Source organism: Vombatus ursinus, unplaced genomic scaffold (assembly GCF_900497805.2).
Source record: "Vombatus ursinus unplaced genomic scaffold, bare-nosed wombat genome assembly UNPS02014799.1, whole genome shotgun sequence".
NCBI classification, from domain to species: Eukaryota; Metazoa; Chordata; class Mammalia; order Diprotodontia; family Vombatidae; genus Vombatus; species Vombatus ursinus.
The window spans coordinates 47,240,762-47,259,613 of NW_020954577.1; the positions used below are offsets into that span (position 1 = coordinate 47,240,762).

Genomic DNA, 18,852 nt, shown 5'->3' on the forward strand with positions numbered 1-18,852 from the left:
AGAAGAGGGAAGGGGAGGGGAGAGGAAAGGAGAGAAGAGGAAAAGAGGGAAGAGAGGGAAAAGAAGGGGAAGGCTGGGGGGGGAGAAGAAAAGAGGAGAGAAGGGAGAAGACAGAAGGCGTGAGAAGGGGAAGAATTAATAGGAAAGCTAACATGTGACCAACAGCTGCCTCAGCCATTACCCTTACCGGCACAAGAATCAGATTCGGGAGCTACAAGGACTTCACTTTGTCCAAGCCCCTGCCTCCAGGCCCGATGAGGCTGGGGCTCTCCTGGGCTCAGGCAGCTCTCATTCATCCCTATCTGGGGCCCCTGAAGGGAAGCAGCAGGTCTCCCAGCTAATCCTTTAACGTTTATAGTCAATTGGGAACCCATTACTCATTAAACTGCTGCCGTTGAGGCCACCACCAGCAAGAGACAGATCCCCGGGTGGACCCGGGGAACTTTCTCACTGTGCCTGGGGAACATCACAGATTCCGGTCTTCCCCCAGCTACCTGAATATTACGGGACAGGCCTGAGAGAAGAGATGCTCAGCTGTCTTAACAATCCAGTACCAAAATCACATTTCACTCAACTTTACAGCTTGGCGAATTGGCCTGGAAAGAGAAGAGTCAATGTCCCTTGCATGAAAAATAGCGGGGACTTAACAACTTTCTAATAAAAACCAACGTCCCTAAAACGCCACGACAAGCAAAGGACCCTGGGTCTGGAGTCAAACGTCGTGGGTTGAAATCCCAGCATTGTGTGACTGCGGCTGAGTCACTCGCCCTCTGTGGCTCTGGGTTTATCCATGAAAAGGGGAAGGGGATGGCTCTCCAAGTGTGGCATGGTGAAAAGAGCCCGAGATTGGCACACAGAGGATCTGGCCGTCACTTACTCCCTCTAGGGCGATGGGTAAGTCATTTCCCCTGTTTAAGCCTCAGTTTCCTCACCTGTAAAATAAGGGGCTTGGACTAGATGTTCTCTAAGCCCAGCTCCAGAGCTAGGATCTCCATAGCACTGTTTTGAAATGTCAAAAAAAGTGTAAGTTTTGACCCAAATTTTGGAAGGTGTGTGTGCTGAGAACAGATCCGGTCTCCCATTCACAATAAAGGCGAACAGGGGAAAGGGTGAGCTTGCTGTGGTAGGACACACTTTGCTGGCTCAGCGAATCACACCCAGGCCAACAATTAAATCAAAACTGATAGCTGGCCCTCCCAGGGTGGCCTGGAGATAAACAAGGAGAGCCAGATCCCTTCATTAGGAAGGAACTCGGGGATCCCATCCCCGGGAAGCTAGCACGCCCCCGGGATGTCCTCAAATTCATGCAACCAAATCATTCGAGTTTTTTCCTAGCAATCAAGCCCAGAGAAAGCCCAATTTACCCAGAGGGCTACTGAGTCTGACCTCCTGGCTAAGTCACCACAACACAGTTGGGAAAGTGTTCCTTTGGAGAACTGTTCCAGCAGTTTACTTAAGGCGTCCCTCGGGATACTAATAGCTATGGAGATGTCAGGATGGAATCACAAAAAATGTGACCTCCACCCCCAAAGACCACAATCACTCAGAAGGCAGGGATTGGGATTGGCAGAAAGGGGGCTTGCGTTCCAATCCCGACTCCCACTTACTATGGGTTTGACCATGACAAAGTCACTCCACCTTCCCCAGCCTCAATGCCCTCAAATGTAAAATAAGAGGGGGGGACCAGAATCACTTCCGAAGTCCTTTCCAGCCCTAAATCCAGGGCCCTGAGATGAAAAGACACCCAATAAGGGGAGTGTGGAAGGGAAGAAAGAGACACGGTCCCACCGGGTCACTAGCGATGTGACCTTGAGCAAGACAAGGTCTGGGCCTTGGTTTCCTCATCTGTACAAAGCAAGGGTGCCTGTACTACGGCAGCACCGGCTGCAGTCTCAGGTCCCTGGGCATTCCCAGGCCACCTGCGTGACCTTGGGCAGCTCACTTCCTCATCTAGGCAAACACCCTACCTGAGTCATCTTGGGCTAACCCCAACCTCCCTGGGATGGGTGCCTCTCCTATAGAATGAGGGAACACAGTCACTTGACCGTCCAGGGCTCAGGTTCCTCATTCATAAAAGGAAGAGCTGGACCCAGATGACCCTTCAGATCCCACCAAGGCTCGAGGGTCAGGGGACCCCTCCCAAAGCGCCTTCTGGCCCTGAACTGATGACCCTATGACTGTGTAAACCCTGGGTCCCCTCCAGATCTAAGCCCAAGGCTCGACGGCCAGGAGACCCCGCCCCCAAGGTCCCTACCCTGGGGCACACCCCTTCTCTAGCCTGGGCCTCAGTTTCCCCGCTCGTAAAAGGGGGGCTCGGCTCGCCCCACCAGTCCCGCCCCGCCCCCTGCCGCGGGGGGGGTCCCCCTGGCTCACCACTCAGGTAGTTGGTCCACTTGTAGAGCACCCCCTCCATGGTGCGGGGATCCCGGGGCCCATCCACCCGCCGCCGCCGCCGCCGCCGCCGCTCTCAGGATCCCCGCAGCAGCCGCCGCCGCCGCCGCTGCCCCAGGCCACAGGGACTCCCGAGAGGCCGCAGGGCCATGGCCCGCCCGCAGCGGCCCGCACGCTGAGGCCGGGGCCGGGGCCGCCCTCGGGAGCGGGGCTCCCTCCGGAACGCTCCGAGCCCGGCGGGCCGCGGGGCAAATCGGAGCAGCGCGTGGCCGGGCCCGGCGGCCAATGAGAGCGCGCGGCGCGCGGGACAATGTATCAACGTTCCAAAAGTGTAGCGAGCTCCCGGGCGAGCGCAGCGGCAGCGGCAGCGCCAGCGGCGGCCGTGGCAGCAGCTCCGACCCCGGCTCCGGCTCCGGCTCCGGCTCCGGCTCCGGCTCCGGCTCCGGCTCCCGCTCCGGCTCCGGCTCCAGCCGCCGCCGCCGGCCGGCGCCCCGCAACCTCGGGAGGCCGGCCCAGGACTGAGCACGCTCGCGCATGCCCAGTGCGGCCGCCAGCGCGGCGCCGCAGCCCGGAGCCGTGGAATCCACTTCGGGCTTTCGTCCCCACGCAGCCCGCAGCAGGCGGGGCCTCGCGGAGGGCCGGCCTTGCCCACCCTCGGCCCGGCGGCCAATCCGCCTGGCACTGCCCGAGAAGCGGCCGCCAGCGTGCGGGGGGGGGGTCCTGGGGGGAAGCCGACCTTGCAGACACAAGCGGCACTTAGAGACGCTTTGAAGTTCTCAAAACTAACTCTACCGAACTGCGAGCCAGGCCGGGCACCGCGCACGGGCTGCACCCCCATCATCGCGAGCTCGGAGGCGGAAGCGTCTTCAGAATTCAGCGCCGGGGCTCCTAGAGCTGGCGCTGGGAGAGGCCGCGCAGGCTAACCCCCATTTTTCAGATGAGGACATTGAGGCCCCGGGACATGGCCCCTTAACAATGAGTAACACAGCTGGGATTGCCACCTAGCTCCTAGGGCTGCCAGTACAACCAGGTCCCCACTAATGCGAGCCCGTGAAACCCCGGCACGAATTCGCAGCTAACAATTATGTAAACAGTGGCAATGAGTTCCAGCCCAATAGAAATATTCAGTGAGAATTCGCAAATGCAAAAGTTTATCGGGTTATGTTCTGGGAGCGAGCTGAGAGACGGTCAAGTCCAGCCTCCTCATTTGCAAAAAAGAAAACTGAGTCCCGGGGAAAACTCACTGTCGAGTGAGTGAGGGGAAAAGAACGCTTGATGTCTTTCCTTTCCTATTGGCCCCCTCGGCTGACCTTGGACAGGTCCCTCAACCTCGGTGGCTTCCTCCGTAAAATGACAGGGTTGGGCCAGCTAATCTTGAGGGCTTTTTCCAGCTCTGAAATCTTGATTTGCCCAAGAGTGGCATGGCTCCCAAGAGTTCAGACCGCGAGGGCAATACTTATTTTAAGATCCTCTCTTAAAAGCAGGTTCGGTTTGCCCCGTTTGTCCCGGGAGGGCAGCAGCCGTCATATTAATGTATCCAGAACACTTTGTACATTTAAATGCCAGGTCATCGCTATTGATAAGGAGAGTTAGCTGAACAGTAGGAAGGAAAGAAAGAACATTGAGTTTGGGGTCAAAGGTAGATGATTAGTAGGAAGAAAATAAGCCCATATTATACGTTATCTGTACAGTGTGCTCACATCTAATGCTTCGGTTTAGCGTTTTAAAGCTCACAAAGTTACATACTGAAATTAAGCAAGCCACAACCTCTTTGAACCTCGGGGTTGTTTTTATTTTTTTAATCTATAAAAATGATCTGGTAGTTTCTATGGTCCCCTACTCAGCTCTAAACATATGACTCTATGACGTGCATTCACTGATGAACATCAAGATTTGGACAAATTCCTCTCTTTAGGAACCTGCCTTCATTTCCTCATACTTACAACAGAAAGAGCGTGGGGCAGCTCTCTACCTCTCACGGTTGGTGTGAGCTTCAAATTAGCCCATGACGGGATGTAAAATGCTTTGTGAACTTAAAATGGCAAAATAAAGTCTGTGATGACGACAAGGATGCTTTTGGAAGGCAGGGTTTGCCTCACTTTTGTCTTGGAATCCATAGCACCAGGTCTGGCATAGAGCGGTGGTGGGGTTCACTGGGGGTTTCCCTGACACAGTGCACACCAGTCTGATGTCATGTCTGTTAGCATTTTATACCGTCCCTGGGGTTTTCTTGGCAAAGATGCTGGAGTGGTTGCCCATTTCCTCCTCCAGCAGATCACCTTTTGTCAGAACTCTCCACTATGACCCATCCGTTATGGGCAACTGTACAGCATAGCTCGTTGTTTGAGCCCAGAAAGCCCCTCCGCCATGACGAGGCAGTGATCTAGAAGGGACATATAGTAGACACTTTATAAATGCTTCATTATGCTTCTCCATCAGCATCATTACACACCTTAAAGTAGTAGCTTGCCTGAAATTTAGAGTATTTTTTGGAAATTTTTAATATATTTTAGCTATATATAAAATGAACTTTTAACATTCTTTCTTTTTTTTTTTTAAATTTTGGGTTCCAAATTCTCTCTCCCCTCCCTCCTTCTTGAGAAGGCAAGCAGTTTGATGTAGTTTATACCTGGGCTGCTAGGTGTTAAAGTAAATAGAGTGATAGGCCTCCAGTAGGGATACTCATTTTCCCGAGTTTAAATCTGGCCTCAAACACTTACTAGCTGTGTGATCCCAGGCAAGTCCCTTCACCTTGTTTGCCTCAGTTTCCTCATCTGTCAAATGAACTGGAGAAGGAAATGGCAAACCACTCCGATATCTTTGCCAAGAAAACTCCAAAAAGGGGATCAAGAGGAGTTTGACACGACTGAACAACATATGTGTGCACTCATACAAAATATATTTCCATGTTGAGAAGGAAAACAGACCAAAAAAATGAAGAAAGTAAAAAAAAAAGAAAAAGAAAAAGTATGCTTCAATCTGCATTCAGACTCCATTGGTTCTTTCTCTGAATAGCATTTTTCATCATAAATCCTTCAGAATTGTCTTGGATTGGGGGCAGCTAGGTGGCGCAGTGGATAGAGTTCCAGCCTTGAAGTCAGGGGGACCCGAGTTCAAATCCGACCTCAGGCACTTGACACTTACTAGCTGTGTGACCCTGGGCAAGTCACTTAACCCCCATTGCCTCACCAAAAAAAAAAAAAAAAAGCAACAACAACAACAAAAGAATCGTCTTGGATTGTTACGTTACTAAGAACAGCTAAGTCACTCACAGTTGATCATGGCACAATATTGCTGTTACTGTGTACAGTGTTCTGGTTCTGCTCACTTTGTACCATTTCATGTAAGTCTTTCCAGGTTTTTCGGAAACCATCCTTCTGGTCATTTCTTATGGCACAATAGTACTCCTTCACAATCACACCACAACTTGTTCAGCCATTCCCTAACTGATGGGCACCCCCTCAATTTCCAATTCTTTGCCACCACAAAAAAAAAACCTTACAAATATTTTTGTACATATAGGTCCTTTACATTGACCTCTTTGAGGTACAGACCTAGAAGTGGTATTGCTGGACCAAAGGGTATGCATAATTTTATAGCTCTTTAGGCATAGTTCCAAATTACTCTTTAGAAAGGGAGGATCAGTTCACAATTCCACTAACAGTGCATTAGTGTCTCAATTTTCCCACCCACATTTTAGGCCGCGTGTTTTGACCCTGCTCCTCGGCCCTCCCCTCCTCAGCATCAATTCTAGGATTTTGGTTACTTTTAGACGGAAATCTGCCTTTTGGATAGGTCCCTCCCTCCCGCCTCCCTTCTCCCAGCCTAGCCCATTTCTCGAAAATCCGGAGCCCTGGAATCCCCGGGTTGCAGGCTTTGCTCACATCCTTCCTTTCCCGGGGCTGGACGAGTGAGCATGCTCTTGAAAGCCAGCGCCGGTTTGGGTTGCCAAGCAACGCATCCCATGGCTACGCAACGTTCTGTAGGAGGTCGGTTTCGTTTAAATGAGCTGTACTCATTGGTCCATGCAGTTGAAGGCTCGGGAGAGGGACGGGAACAGGAGCCTGTGAGCCGTCGCTATCCTGAGGCCGCCCCAAGCGAGAGGAGCCATCCTAGGCGCTCCTCGAATTTAACCCTAAGGGAGCCGCTGTGCGTCTGCAGAGTTGTTCGCGGGGAGCAGAGTGTGCCACGTCTACTGAGACCGGGAGCCATGAACTTGGCCGGGACCAGAGCTTTCCCCAGGCCTTAAACTGCAAAGCAGGCATTGATTTCATGTAGTCAGGTCGCTTTCCCCCGAAGCGGCTCGCTTTGAAAGGACGCCTGTGCTACCGGCCGGGGCACCATGAGACTGGTCCTGTGGCCAGCCCTCCTGGCCACCCTGCTGGCCCTGGGGAGGGGGGCACTGATCCCGGAGCCCGAGGTGAAGATCGAGGTCCTCCAGAAGCCTTTCATCTGCCAGCGGAAGACCAAAGGTGGCGATATGATGCTGTTACATTACGAAGGCTACTTGGAGAAGGACGGGTCCCTGTTTCACTCCACGTAAGTGATGGGGCAGGGAAGGTGGCTAGGTAACGGGGGTGCGCCCGCCTGGACCAGAGGGAGGGTGGACCTGACCTCGAGACTGGTGAAGAAGCACGCGTGGAAAACGCCCCAAGCACTTAGGAAGCTCCCACGCTGCATCTATTCATGAACCGGGAATTCCTGGGGGAGGAATCTCCCTCTCCCTGAGGTCCGCACCTTCTCTTCCAGTTAGTCTGGTTAAGTCTCCTAGGGCACGCTGCGAGCCTGAGGGACTTGCCTTGGAGTAACCCAGAGCCTCTAGAACCCAGGGATCCGTCTCAGAGGCTTGCTCAGTACGCTAGAGACAGAGAAAAAGATGAGACACAGGCCTCTTGCCCTCAAGGAGCTTACATTGTACAATAGCCACACATTTATACTCGCTTATTAAGGCTTTGTCAAACACTTTACGGAATCTCATTCGAGCTTCACAACCCCACTCAGAGGAAGGTGCGGTTATTGTCTCCATTTTGCAGAGGGGGAAACTGAGGCCTTAGGGGTCCAGGCTTCTAGTTGGTATGGTAGGATGCCCAGTATCTTCCCGCCCTCTTTCACATTACCTTTAAATATACATATCGAATGTACCTACTTGCTTATTTTATTGTTTCTAATCATCCATCTACCCCTGACTTCGAATCCAGGATACTTCTTTCTTCTCCCTCTCCTTCCCCCCAGTGAGATCTACTAACCCAGGCTACTTCTGCTAATTGGCTATGAATACTCTGCTGCTTTCTGTAGTAGATAAATAAAAAGAATGGTCAAAAGGCACTATCTCAGAGCTAGAATTGCAGGATATGATCCAAGCCCCTCATGTCAAAAAGGAGAAATGGGTGCATTGAAGTTAACTTTCCCTGTCTGGTCCAGCCTTTAGGTAGCAAAGCCAGGAATAGAACCCAAGACTCTTGGTTCCCAGCCCCCTATTTCTTTTTTTATCAGACCTCCTACTGCTCTTCAGTTTTGGATGCCTCCCTGATAGATCTGATTTGTAGTTAAAATTCCTCCCCAGGCGTGGGAAGGAGTCCTGCCTCTGGAGTCAAAGGAGGTGAACTTGGATCTCTCTTTTACATAGTACCTATGTGACTTTTGGCAAGTCACTTAAACTCTGGACCTGGGCTTCCTCCTCTGTAAAGGAAAGGGGGCTGTATCTATGACCCTATCACCCTCCTATGCCTTCAGGAGCAAAACATGCAGGTGAAAATGCGCCACTTATGTGTTCTGTTCTGATTAATTCAGCAAAGGTCTATGTAGGACCCCACTGTATGCAGAGCCTGGTGATGGGGAGATATAGAAACGAGGGTCAGCCAGTGAGCCAACAGGCATTTATTAACTGTTGGCACTTGAGGAGTAGAAATCAATCAGTCAATCAACCAGCATTTCTTAAGTGCCCACCATGTACCAGGCATTCTTCTAAGCATCAGGAACACAAAGAAAGACAAAAACAAAGAGCTTATGTTCTGAGTGGGGAGAAAACATGGAAATAACTGGGTATATCCAAGACAAATGCAGAGTAGATTGAAGGTAACCTTTGAGGGGATGGTTCTAGCCAAAAAAAAAAAAAGGATGCTAGACCCACGTGGGGATTTGTTTTGCTTGACTTTGCATATTTGTTGCAAAGGTTTCATTTTTGTCCCTATTAAAGGCAGTTAGGAGGTAGAGAAAGTAAATGATTGTTAATTGAAAAATTTAAAAAGTTTTAAAGAGTACTGAGACCTCAGGGACCGGGGAGAATTCTGGGGGCAGTGACTGGTATTTTTGGGGGGGTTCTTCTTTTCTCTTTCTCCATGAGAGGCAGCTCTGCTATAGCAGAAGACTTCAGGTTGGGACACCTAGAACTCTTCTCCTTCCTCCCCTCTCTGTACCAGCTCTTTGGTTTCCAGTCTTGGACGCAGGCACACACCCCTTCCTGCCTGTGTATGCAGTCAGTACCTCATGTCTGACCACCGTTTGTCTCTCACTTTTTTTCCACAGGCTCCCCCTCTTTCCTCTCAGGGTGGCTCCCAAGTGCCTCTTTCTATAGCTCTCCCTGTAGATGACCTCATTCTGTGCCTCTCGCCTCGTGGGGAGAGAGTGGCCATCCTCGGCGGGCTGAAGTTGTCTTAAGGGGGTAAAAAAGAGAGCAGCTTTCACTCAAGGTAAAAGGAAGGAGCTGCACTCATGGACCTGAGGAGGAGATGGGGTGGCTAGGAAGCATTTCAGTGAAGCCAGGAGGCACGCTGGAATGGTAACTCACTCCGTCTCCTTCTCCTCAGGCACAAACATAACCACGGCCAGCCCATCTGGTTTACACTTGGCATCCTGGAGGTTCTCAAAGGCTGGGACCAAGGTCTGAAGGGCATGTGCGTGGGGGAGAAGAGGAAGCTCACCATCCCCCCTGCCCTGGGGTATGGAAAAGAGGGGAAAGGTAATCTTGCCGCTTGGTCCTTCCTCCTCCTCCTTCCTTCTCTGTCACACTCAAGTGTTTCTGCTTTGAGTTGAAGAGGAAGACTAGAATCTTCCCATCATCATCATCATCATCATCATCCCCATCATCATCATCATCATAATTATCTTGTTAGTCATATGAATGTTATTATTGTCATTAACATTAATTTAATAATAGTTATATTTGATAACAGTTAATAACAATAATATTTATATCAATACCAACATTATTGTTGTTGTCATTGTTAATAGTAATAATAACAATAATAGAGGCTAGGCCTGTGCTTTCATTGGTATTGTGAGCTCCCAGATGAGAAAAATCCTCCTACTACTGAATGTTGGCGTCTTCTCTACCCATTACACTCTTGTCCAAGGTAATGGAGAAGTTAAGTGACTTGCCCTGGGTCACACATATGTCAGAAGTGGAACTCGAACCCAAGGCTTCCTGGGTCCAAGGTCAGCTTGCTAACCGCTACACTGAAGCTTCAGATCATAAAAATAGCTGATATTTATTTCATGCCTTGGGGTTTACAAGACATTTTACATAGAACATTAGAACTGGACAGATCCTCAGGCTCTCTACTCTAACCCCCTGATGAAGACCATTCATAGCACGCACATAGCATAGTACCCGATGCATAGTAGGAGCTTAATAAATACTGATCGATGAGGACAGATTAGACAGATGAGGAATTTGGGCCCAGCCGAACAGGCTGTGGGGGCCTTCCTTCTCCATCACACAGTGCCCTTGGCTTCTGTGGCATTTAGAGTCTGGAGGAGACTAGGTTCAACTCTCCAGGTGACCATTCCTCGCAGTGACTGGGTAAGGAATGTAATTGAAATATTATCTTCCTTATACCAATCTGGGAATTAAGCCTCCAGGTAAGTGACTTGTTAAGTCACAAAGCCTCTGTTCTATCCCCTTCTCCATGATTTTTATCTCATTGCTGGGTCAGGATGATCCAGAGCCTACTGAATTAGTTCTGCTGGGTGCGGCTTCATTGTTTGCTTTTTAATTAATTCTCAGAACTTTAGACTAAGGACTTTAATTCTCTGTACTAGTATTCAAGCGTGAGTCTGGAAACTGATTCCAAATGCAGTCCTGCCTCTGACACATTCTGCTTTGGACCCTGGGCATTCTGCATTAGAAGAAAAAATCTCCACACCAGAAGTTCCTCTCCACACCAATAATATCATAGGGCTAGACAAAAAAAATTATTATTATTATTCCTATTACTATGGTTGTTATCATTCCTTTGTCTTCCTTCTCTGTCTCATTCACATGCCTCACCCCTAGTTTCTTTGTCCTTAAGTTCACTTCATATCTGTTGTTTTTCCTTTAAAAATTTTAAAGATATTTTTATTTAAAGTTTTGAGTTACAAATTCTATCCCTCCCTCCCTTCTCCCTGAAAAGGTAAGCAATGAGATAAAAGTTATACATGTGCAATGATGTAAAACATTTTTTAAGTTCATTTCTAATCAGTCTTTCTACGAGTTGGTTTATTCGTTCTCTTTTTTTCTTACTGTTTTCTCACACTCATACACACCCCCAAATTTTTCACTTTACCACAAAACATTTCCCCAGCTATGCCTGTCTTCCTTTCTCTTGGCTAGACGTTGCTGAGACCTTCCCATTTCAGTACATTCTGTTTCTTTCCTAGTTGTGGATACATTCATCCCTTATAAGGATTCCACATTTGTATTCCTGAATAGGAAGTTGCCAAGCTAAGCCTCTTCTGGCTAAAATTAAAACATTCTTGTTTCTATAGTTAGATTCAAATCTGGAAAAGAAAATCAGGCACCTAGAAAATGTATGCGTTGGGGCTCAGACTGGTTTTAGGGACGATAGGTGTGTTTTTAACTCTTCTGTGACTCCCGGCCAAAACCCTCTTTCCCTCTCTCCTCTGCCTTTAACAGGTGCTCACCATTTAACAAACCTAACTCTGCTTACCTTCCCTGAAACTGACCACAGTGAAACTAACACACCTAACACTGGACTAACACCAGCTCTTTTAGCTTGGGGTCCACGCCTTCTTTGGAAATCAACCTGGTTGTGGAGAAGCTGCTCCCGCCTTCTGACCCTGATGGGGAACAGCTTTGAGTGGACAGCGTAAGTCTTGTTCTCCTTGGAACTAAGAACCCTCTAACTCTCCTTTGTGGTCATCTGCCAGGGAAAAAATGCTTGGAAATATTTACCCCAAACTTTAGGATTAAATATATTTGGAAATATTTGGAAGAGGGAATTCATTTTTCCCAGGAAGCTTTGGGGAGCTCCAAAAAAAATGTTGGAAATGTTTACCCCCAAATTTCAGATTAAACACAGGGAAATATTTGGAAAAGGGAGTTCATCCTTCCCAGGAAGCTTTGGGGGGCTCTAGGCAACTAGCAGAGACCTTCAATTTCTTGTAGCTCACATCTTCCTTCCCCTGAAAGTGCTTTTTTTTCCTTTTAACTACTGATTCATCCCCCATTTCCCAGGAAGTTGCTCGAGTTATGTGGCTTTTATGATGGCTTCTAGCTGGAGGAATAACTCTGTTACGATTAGAAAAGGAAACTGAGGCTGAGAGAAGTTAAATGACTCGTCTGATATCTCATGGACAAGCAAGCAGCAGAGCTGGGATTTGAACCCAGATCCTTGTGTTCCACTGCACAGGAGTGTCAGATCACAAGCAGTCTGTATAACTCCCCACGGAGGCCAGAACCAAATTGAAATGTAATTGAGAAATGTTTAACGAGATAGTTAAAGACACGATAGGACACAGATTATGTAATTTGTGGATCTCTAAGTCAATGTGCCGCCTGCTTCTATTTGAGGACCTCACCAGACCCTCCGTATGCACCCATCTGCATTGTGTGTTTTGGTTTTTTTTTGTAAATCCCCATTTTCTTCCATTTTTTCTCATAGCAAGGCATTCTCAGTCCCTCATCTCCTTATGAAACAGAAATATGCTGAGTGGAACGTACTGCCATGTCGGATAGTCATCAGGGAGATGCAGTAGTTTCAGCCTCTTTGGCCTGTTGGTAGTCAGTTAGTCGATGGGTGATCATTTGTTAAGTACTCACTCTGTGCCAGGTACTGGGGCTATTTCATGTGATGTTATTGACCCCTGATTATGACATAATGGAGAAAGCATCGAGTCTGGAGTCAGGGGACCTCGTTTCAAATCCTACATCTGACACTAGCTGGCTGTGTGACCTTATCTCTCTTGGCCTCAGTTTCCTCCTGTGTGAAAAGTAGAGGTTGAACAACACACTCTAAGCTCCCATCCGGTTCTAAATCTGTAATCCAGAGCTTCCTAAATCAGGTCTGCATGATGTGGCTTTATTCTTTGAAAAATAAAATTAAAAAAAAATTTAATAAAACTTTTTCTAATCAATTTAAGGGCAACAGACACACCAGTATTCAAGCAGGGGTACAGAAAAGGGGAAAAAATTCCAAAGCCAAACCGGGGATTTTTAAAGCTGCCATTTTGGATCAGACACTCATCTTTTCTTCTCCCTCAATTTAGATAAAAGGGAGCTGTCTGTATAGACAAGTGATTGGGTCATAGCTTTAGGGCTATAGACATTAGATTATAAACTCCTTGAGGGCAGGGACTGTCTTTCTCTTCTTATTTGTATCACCAGCACTTAACACAATGCCTAGTGCATAGTAGATATTAGTAAATGACTTGGAATCATTTGTTGGCCCTAAAACCAGGAATCATTCTCCAGTGGGGGTGCCCAGAGGAAGAATAGGAAGGAAAGAACAAGGTGCTGCTAGTGGCACAGTGGTTCGAGCACAGGCCCTGAAGTCAGGAGGACCTGAGTTCAAATGTGGCCTCAGACCAAACACTTGACACTTACTAGCTCTGTGACCCTGGGCAAGTCACTTAACCCCAATTGCCCCCCCCCCCAAAGAAGGAAGGAAAGAACAAAGAGTCAGGAAAAGACATGGGGAAGAGGCAGGGAATATAGGAAGAGAAAATGGAAAAAAAATAACGTTTGCATTTGTGGCACACCGGGCTACTCTTCATGAACACAAGTTGAGGCAGTTATGTCTGTCTTTGTTTTGGTTCCATTGTGCAGTTGCGTCCGACTCTTTCTTGGCAAAGTTAGTGGAGGGGTTTGCCATTTCCTTCTCCAGCTCATTTTACAGATGAGGAAACCGAGGCAAACAGGGTCAAGTGACTTGTCCAGGGTCACACAGCCAGATTTGAGTTCAGGGCCTCCTGACCCCAGGCACTCTGTGCATGGTGCTAGTTTTATAGACTCCTAGGAGGACAGAGCTGAAAGGGGCCTCAGGTATCTGTAGTACAATCCCCTCAGCTTACAGATGAGGAAACTGAGGGCCAGTGCTTACCCAAGAGAGCTGGCCTTTCCTTGCTTCTCAGTTGTGCCAGCTGTATCTTTAGCCTGATGATAATAACGGTACTTTTTTTAAAAATTGGACCTGGCAATTCCTTTGATCTAGGGGACTCCTAGGTGAGGAAATCTCCTTCTGTCAGTGCAGATCAGTGCATGCTGTACAATCTAGAACCTGGGCTGCTGAAATGTTGGACTTGCCCAGGGTCCTCCAACCCATGTGTATCTGAAGTGGAAATTAAACTGGGTCGGCGTCCCTCTGCTCCTCAGCGGGTTGTTCTATAGCGCTTTTAAGACAAGCAAAGTGCTTTCCCTGTGTCACCTATTTTGTTCCTCACAACCATCCAGAGAGGTTGATGCTATGGTAATTGCAGAAGAGAAACTGAGGCAGAGAGGGGCTAAGTGACTTGCCCAGAGGCACCAGCTAAGACGAGTGGGGTGGGATTCGAACCCAGACTCTGAGTTCAGGCCTCTCTTTGCTGTGCTGTGCTGCTTAGGGGACCATAGCATTAAAGGGCCTCGGATACATAGTTCTAGTTGAGTTGAACTAACTTCCAGCAGTTTATTAAATAATAGCAGGGAAATCTCCCCTGAGAACGTAGACCAGTTGCACAAATGAGATTTCCCTTTTCATTCATTTTGGTCATCTTGGCTATGAGCTGGGCAAGAATTCAAGTATCTCTCCATGATGGGCTGTGTGTGTGTTTCTGGATTAGAAAGCTGAGATCTCCTGCTGATGAAGGAAAGGGAGCGCCTAGCCTCAACTCAAAATGCGAACTCAGACCTGTAGGGCACTCACTATGCTCAGTACATTTGCCCCCCAAGTTTAGCTAAGGGCCTATTTTGTCCAGATCCATAAATCTTCTACTTTTAAAAGTAAGAAGTTTCAGCGAAAGCCTTCTTTTTTCCCCCCGACAGGTCAAATTCCCCCCGAGAGTACACTGATATTCAATATTGATCTCCTGGAAATTCGAAATGGACCAAGATCACACGAGTCATTCCAAGAGATGGATCTTAATGATGACTGGAAGCTGTCTAAACAAGAGGTGAGGGTAATGTGGTGGCTTGGCTGAACACCGGTCAGGCGTCTGCACTAACTCTAGCGCTGTATCACCGACTTCTTGTGCGCGGGAGGCGCACAGGCTGCCGAAGGAGAGGTGAACCAACCCAGATCAGAAGTGGGGGCTGCTCAGTGCGGGGATCAGATTGGGAATGGCCACTGGACTTCCAGCCTAGGCAGGGACAAGGAGACCCAATCTCCCATCCGCCACCCCCCAAACAACAGCGAAAATGAGGTGACTATTTCCTGTCAAAAATATTTCGTATTTAGTTAGTTCCAAAGATCTGCAACTTCCTTGAGGCAGGTGCACCCTCCTCTGATGCAGATTGCATCAACCAGATCATATCTCCATCAAAATATACCTTGTTATAACCAGGTAGCTAAATTTATTAAGAAAAAAAAGGAGGGGAGAGTCCCTTTAGTAAATGGGAAATGTTATAAAAATCATTTGTTTTGATTATTTGTTGTTTAGCTCTACATTTCTAAAATACACATGTACGTAGAGTAGTGGATAGGATGCCAAGCTTGAAGTCAAACAGATCTGAGTTCAAATGCTGCCTTTAATACTTACTAGCTGTGAGACCCTGGGCAAGTCACTTAACTTCCATCTGCCTCAGTTTCCTCAACCATAAAATGGGGATAATGATAGCACCTCCCTCCCAGGGTTGTCGTGAGGATTAAATGAGATAACACCAATAGCTCTTTGCAAACCTTCATGTGTTATAGAAATGCTAGTTATTGTTATGATCAATAATAAAATAGCCTGAAATACAGGCTGGATGATATTGATTAATAATTCCCAGGTCATAGGGCCGACCTTTTCAAGTAGCACGATTCTTTCCTTTGCAGGTTAAAATCTATTTGAAGAAGGAATTTGAAAAGCATGGGGCAATGATCAATGAGAGTCACCATGATACTTTGGTGGAAGACATCTTTGACAAAGAAGACGAGGACAAGGATGGGTTTATATCTGCAAGGGAATTTACGTACAGACATGATGAGCTGTAAAGAAATATCCCTCTGGCGCCAATGCCGAGAATTTTTGAGCCTTATTTGCTAGCAATGTTGATTCTGTCTGTTGAGTTGGTATTTATTCATAGGAAAGAAGTAATTGTCTCCTGCTGTGTGTCTTTGAATATTAAAAGAAATTTGAGCGAGACTGCTAAGTGCTCCTTTCTCCCTAATGAGCTGTGGACCTAGGGCTTTGAAGGGGAACACTTTGTTGTAGAATCACAGATTTAAAGCCGGATAGAATCTTGGAGGCCATCTGGTCCAACCCTCCTACTTTGCTGATGAGGATACCGACACACTTAGAGGAGATGGGTCTTATCCAAGGTCACCTGGGGCCTCTAAATCCAACTCCTGGTTTTCCCAGCACACTCCAATCCTTTGTCTTTGAGCACGCCAGCCTATCTCTCATTCTTCCACCTGCAGCCTGACATTTAACTAGCTTGCTCATAATTTTAAAAGATGGCGGCCGTAAACACACTTCAGCATCAGATTTAATTAATCACAAACCACACACGCAGCTCTCTACCACCCACCTTTTTCTAGAAGTTAGATGCATTCTATTGGGAAAAGCCAAGGCTATCTATTTTCATGGTGCAATGAAACTGCCTGAGTTTTTGAGTTTTGAATCGTCTGCACGTGAGGAACTGAAGAAAATATGTATTCAGGTTTATTTGTTTCACTTGTTGCTTTATTTAAGAAGAATGTGAGTAGCTAAAATGGTTAATGATACAGAATTTAAAAAATTATATGTGCATCGTAATATTCAACAGATATTTACTAAATACCTACTATGTACCAGGCATTGGGAATAAGAGACAAAAAAGAAACAATCTGCCCTTGGGAGCTTACATTCTATTGGTGGGAAATGACATGAACACATAAATAAATACAAAATAGAGACAAAGTAATTGGAGGGAGGGAAGGCACAGGCAGCTGGGGAGGGAATCAGGAAAGGCTTTCTCTAGGAGGTGGTAGCAGAGCTGAGTTCTGAAGAAAGCTAGAGATTCTGCCCAAGACTTAAGTGGCAAATTACCAAGTGGTTCCTGGTACTAACACTGGTGACTGGGGCAAAATGGTGGGAGGGGAGGAGTGTAGTAGGCATCTTTCCCCCCACTATGATATGTTTATTTGAGGATAGCAGATACATTGCTCTTATCAAATAGGAAGTGAATCTAAATATAATATTGTGTCACAAATAGAAAGTCTCAGTAGAGGAACCACCAAACCAGGAGTGGCTTGAATCCATGGCCAAACACAAAGGGAAGATGGATTTGAGACCGAATCTTTGAGCATTAAAAGAAGCATACTATTAGTCTTCATTGGTAGAGAATATGACAAGAAGCTGCTATGAATTCAGCTACACATTTACGTGAATTTATATTTTATTAATTACAACAGCACCTGCATATATTTTGAAAGACGGTGGTACAAATGTATGAGGCACTATTCACAAAAACTCAGAAGCCATCGGAGGCAACCCATCAGGAACAAGAATCCATCTCTACAACATGCCTAACAAGAAGTCTCTACTTGAAGATCTCCAGTAATGAGGAGCTCACCACCTATCGAGGCAACCCATGACACTCCTGGGTGGCTCTAATCGATGGGAAGTTTTTCCTTTTATCAAGCCTAAATTTGTCTCCCTGCACATTCTACCCATCCCTCTCGGTCAAATGCTTAAGGTTAACCATCCTGATCCATTTCTTCCCTCTCCTCCCTCCCCTTGGCTTCTCTGGGGCTAATCTGAAGTCCTTCTTCATTCTGATTGCTCTCCTCTACACACTTCCCCATCCTAGGCAACTAGATGGTGCAGTGTATAGAGCTCCGGGCATGAAGATAAGGAGAGATCTGAATTCACATACTGCCTCAGACGCTAGCTAGGTAACCCTGGGCAAATCACTTAACCTTGCTCTGCTCAGTTTACTCACCTGTAAAATGGGAATCATAATAGCACCTACCTCCCAGGGAATCAGGAGGATCAAATGAGATAGCATAATAATATGTATAATAGTTTAATAGGTATTTAATGTTATTTAATTAATAAATAGTAATATTAAATAATAAAATTATGTAATAATTTATATAGTGATTTGTCAAGCACTGCATTATTATATTATTTTACATTATAAATTATATATAATATATTAAACATCAATGTATTGTTTAATATAGTTTGTATATATTAATATTTTAAACATCAATTTATTATTTAATATAATTTTATATATAATATACCATTCTATATAATACAGAATATCATGCATTATGTAATGAACGTATTATAATATATTACATAATATAATGATATTAAATATTAATTAGATATATTAAAGTATATAAATATATTATATACATTATAAATACTTCATTTGATATGTAAAATACTTTGCAAAAGTTTAAGTTGGATGCTATTCCTTGGGTGTATTTGCTTGTGGTACCTTGGAGACAGTAAGCACTTAAGAAATACTTGTTAATTTGAACTCCATGGGTGAATGAGTGGGTGGGCCCAAGATAAGAGCATCCATCTCTGGAGCTGGAAGCAGCTCTGCTTGGGGAGAAGACTCCTAAGGATAGCCTGAATCCTCAATCCTCCTGTGGGTGTTTGTAGAAATTCCCTTTCAGCCACATGCCCTTCCATTTCTTCTTGCTCACTGCCAGCTTTTTTTTTTTTAAAGTTAGAAGATTAAATGCAAAGTCTTATATTCCTACCAACTCAGATATGATCAGAGATGCTCGCACCGCTGCAGATTTGGTGAGCCAGCAGGGGATCAGTCCTTTCTGATGTGGGTGATTTTCCTTTTGCCTCCTCTTTTCTGTAGCCCAGAGGGAGACTTTTTAAATCAAAACACTTAATTACTTCCCCCTTATCCAAGAGAAGTTGTGAACCACGACAGACAGCTCTGTGGGTGGGTGAGAAGGGAGCAGCTGGCCTTCAGGTGGTCCCTCCTCTTCATTCTTTCTAATTGTGAAGAGGAGAGTTTTAATTGAAAGGTTCAGGTGGTTGCTTAACTCCCAGAGCACAGGAGACCTCACATTCAACAGAAATACAAGATGCCATCCACAGCCA

General features: G+C 46.5%; 2 protein-coding genes across 2 annotated transcripts in view; one reads left to right on the top strand and one right to left on the bottom strand.

Moving 5' to 3' along the window:
• LOC114050650 (pleckstrin homology domain-containing family A member 8-like) overlaps nt 1–2,446 on the bottom strand; it is a 47,953-nt gene extending 45,507 nt beyond the window's left edge. Inside the window, exon 1 of the mRNA XM_027872494.1 lies at nt 2,374–2,446. Coding sequence (XP_027728295.1) covers nt 2,374–2,413 — 40 coding nt within the window. The 5' untranslated portion in view covers nt 2,414–2,446. The remainder of the gene's footprint in view (nt 1–2,373) is intronic.
• Nucleotides 2,447–6,499: 4,053 nt separating this feature from the next.
• On the top strand, nt 6,500–15,933 carry LOC114050598 (peptidyl-prolyl cis-trans isomerase FKBP14). The gene is made up of 4 exons (XM_027872414.1): nt 6,500–6,930; nt 9,198–9,349; nt 14,633–14,760; nt 15,624–15,933. The coding sequence occupies exons 1-4, from the start codon at nt 6,734–6,736 to the stop codon at nt 15,780–15,782; spliced, it is 636 nt and encodes a 211-aa protein (XP_027728215.1). The 5' UTR covers nt 6,500–6,733; the 3' UTR covers nt 15,783–15,933.
• Nucleotides 15,934–18,852: the final 2,919 nt, after the last annotated feature.